Source organism: Eschrichtius robustus, chromosome X (assembly GCF_028021215.1).
Source record: "Eschrichtius robustus isolate mEscRob2 chromosome X, mEscRob2.pri, whole genome shotgun sequence".
In the NCBI taxonomy this organism is placed as follows: domain Eukaryota; kingdom Metazoa; phylum Chordata; class Mammalia; order Artiodactyla; family Eschrichtiidae; genus Eschrichtius; species Eschrichtius robustus.
Window position 1 is genome coordinate 126,230,582 of NC_090845.1, and position 2,376 is coordinate 126,232,957.

A 2,376-nucleotide genomic window follows, 5' to 3' on the forward strand; every position below is an offset into this window, starting at 1 on the left:
TGGGATTTTTGTATTTTCATTGGTAAATGGGATTCTTTAGAAATAAGGAACGGCAAGCTTCCTTCACTGGTTTTATCACCATATTACGTTTTCTGGTAATAAAGATGAGCTTTCCGCTTTCATAATTGGAAACATTTCATGAGCAGTAGAAATAGCAGTTCTTTAAAAGTGCAAATGGACACAGCTTTGGAATCTTGACCATTTCAGATGAAACCACATTGATGACCCCCCCCCCCTTTTTTTCAATTCTTCTTAAGTCCTTTTTTGATTCCAATTCTGCAATTTATTGGTAAGGAAACACATTAAAGAAATGCCTTTCTCTGTATTGTCATGTATTCTTGCAAGAAATACGCTTTTATTTTAAAGAACTTCCCATTTATTCCTTCCATTCCTCCTATGGTGTTTTCTTAGAGAATTAATCACTGTTTTCAATCAACAACTCTTACGTTTGTTCACAAATTCAAGCATGTGGGGTATTTTGAGGACCTAAGGAATGTTAAGAAAATTTTATATTTGAGAAATGTTTAAGTATTTTTACTAATTTTAAAAGTATTCCCATTTCTGTTTGTGTTCCAACTTTGGACAATGTGGCTTTGAGATTTCAACTTTTTCTAATTCACTGGGGGTTTTGATCATAATTGGAGGCAGTAGATGGTCAATTATGTCCCATGATTTCGGGGAGCACTCTGCCGACCATGTCAGAGACTTCCGGCTCAAGCCACGGAGGCTCAGCCATGGAAAGACAAGATACTATGTGGCAGTAAAATGGCCCGCCAAGTGGCTAAAGTCATTCTGATGGCGGCGACGACTTGAGTTAGGGAGGTCAGACTCGCTCAGGAAGCTCAAACTGATTTTTCTTCAGTGTAGGTGACTTGGGTGACATCTTTTCAGAGTTCTCATGCATAAATAGTAGGCATAAATCAGCTGAGGTGAACTTTGCCTACATGGGGCATAGTTCAAAGATTTTCTGGTAGAGGTCATGGAAAGTTTAAAGTCACCAGATTTCCACTGTGATTGGCTGACTGGAGGCCAAGCAGGGGGCCATCCAATCACAGGTGACATGGGGTTCCTTAGTGACAGACCGCCCTGCTTTGCATTTTATCCAATCAGATGGGAGCATTGCCCGTGACGTCATAGAAGGCAGGGAGTAGAAACCGGGCCAAGGGACCTCGACGGCCGCACTGTCCTTCCCTCTGAGCTGCGGGGAAGACGATTCCGACATGCTTGAGCCTTCGTCTGAGGCGTCTGAAGAAAGCCCGGGCACCAAGGAAGCCGAGCCGAAGAAGCCGAAGCGCCGCTGCAGCCGCCGTCGCCGCTGCAGCCGCCTTCGCCGCCGCCGCTGCAGCCGCCTTCGCCGCTGCAGCCGCCTTCGCCGCTGCAGCCGCCGCCGCCGCTGCAGCCGCCGCCGCCTCTCTGACGGCTTCGACAGCTTTGCCACCTATTTCGGAAGGGTGCTGCAGCGGGTCCAGGAGGGCCTGAGCCTCTCGCAGGAGGCCGTGAACGTCATGGATTCGTTCGTGAAGGACATCTTTGAGCGAATCGCCGGCGAGGCGGCGCGCCTGGTCCGCTCCAGCAAGCGCTCCACCCTCACCTCCAGAGACATGCAGACCTCCGTGCGCCTGCTGCTGCCTGGGAAGAGGGGCAAGCACGCCATATCCAGCGCCACCAAGGCAGTAATTCGATACATCACTGGCAAATGAGCTGCCTCCGGACCACCTGAGCATCGCAAACCAAAGGATCTTTTCAGAGCCACCTCAGTTTTCTTAATAAGAACTGTATTCTAACAAACTTTGATCGACTTTATTTTTTAAAGTGTGTCATCCTGCTAATTTTTAAACATCTTTTTTGAAAAGAACTAAATATTATCAACTACATTTTAATATATCTATGGTCTAATTTGCTCAAAATGAAATAGTGAGTTTTGTTCAATAATGTTGCATTACACCACTTTACTAAAGAGTGAGTTCTTTTATTTTTCTAGGTCAACCTTTCACAGGGTCTGTAAGATAAAGTTATTTACCTTTTTCACTCTCATTTTCTCATGAATGTATGGCAAAATTTTCCAGAGATTCATTATGTACCGTAATGACAACAAATTAAGTGCAGGAACATGTATAAGAATTCAACAGACATATTAGAAGAGATATTAAGGAGGTTTTCTTTTTCTTTTTTTTAATTGAAGTATAGTTGATTTACAACGTTGTATTCGTTTCTGGTGTACAGCAAAGTGATTCAGTTATACATATATATATATATATATAATCTTTTTCATATTCTTTTTCATTACAGGTTATTACAAGATATTGAATATAGTTCCCTGTGCTATATGGTAGGACCTTGTTGTTTAGCTGTTCTATATATAGTAGTTTGTGTCTG

At 43.4% G+C, this 2,376-nt stretch overlaps 1 protein-coding gene across 1 annotated transcript; it reads left to right on the forward strand.

The window, feature by feature from the left end:
• The first annotated feature begins 1,220 nt into the window (after nucleotides 1–1,220).
• Nucleotides 1,221–1,821, forward strand: LOC137756457 (histone H2B-like). The gene has a single exon (XM_068532706.1). The coding sequence runs from the start codon at nucleotides 1,221–1,223 to the stop codon at nucleotides 1,698–1,700; it is 480 nt and encodes a 159-aa protein (XP_068388807.1). The 3' UTR covers nucleotides 1,701–1,821.
• The last annotated feature ends 555 nt before the right edge of the window (nucleotides 1,822–2,376 follow it).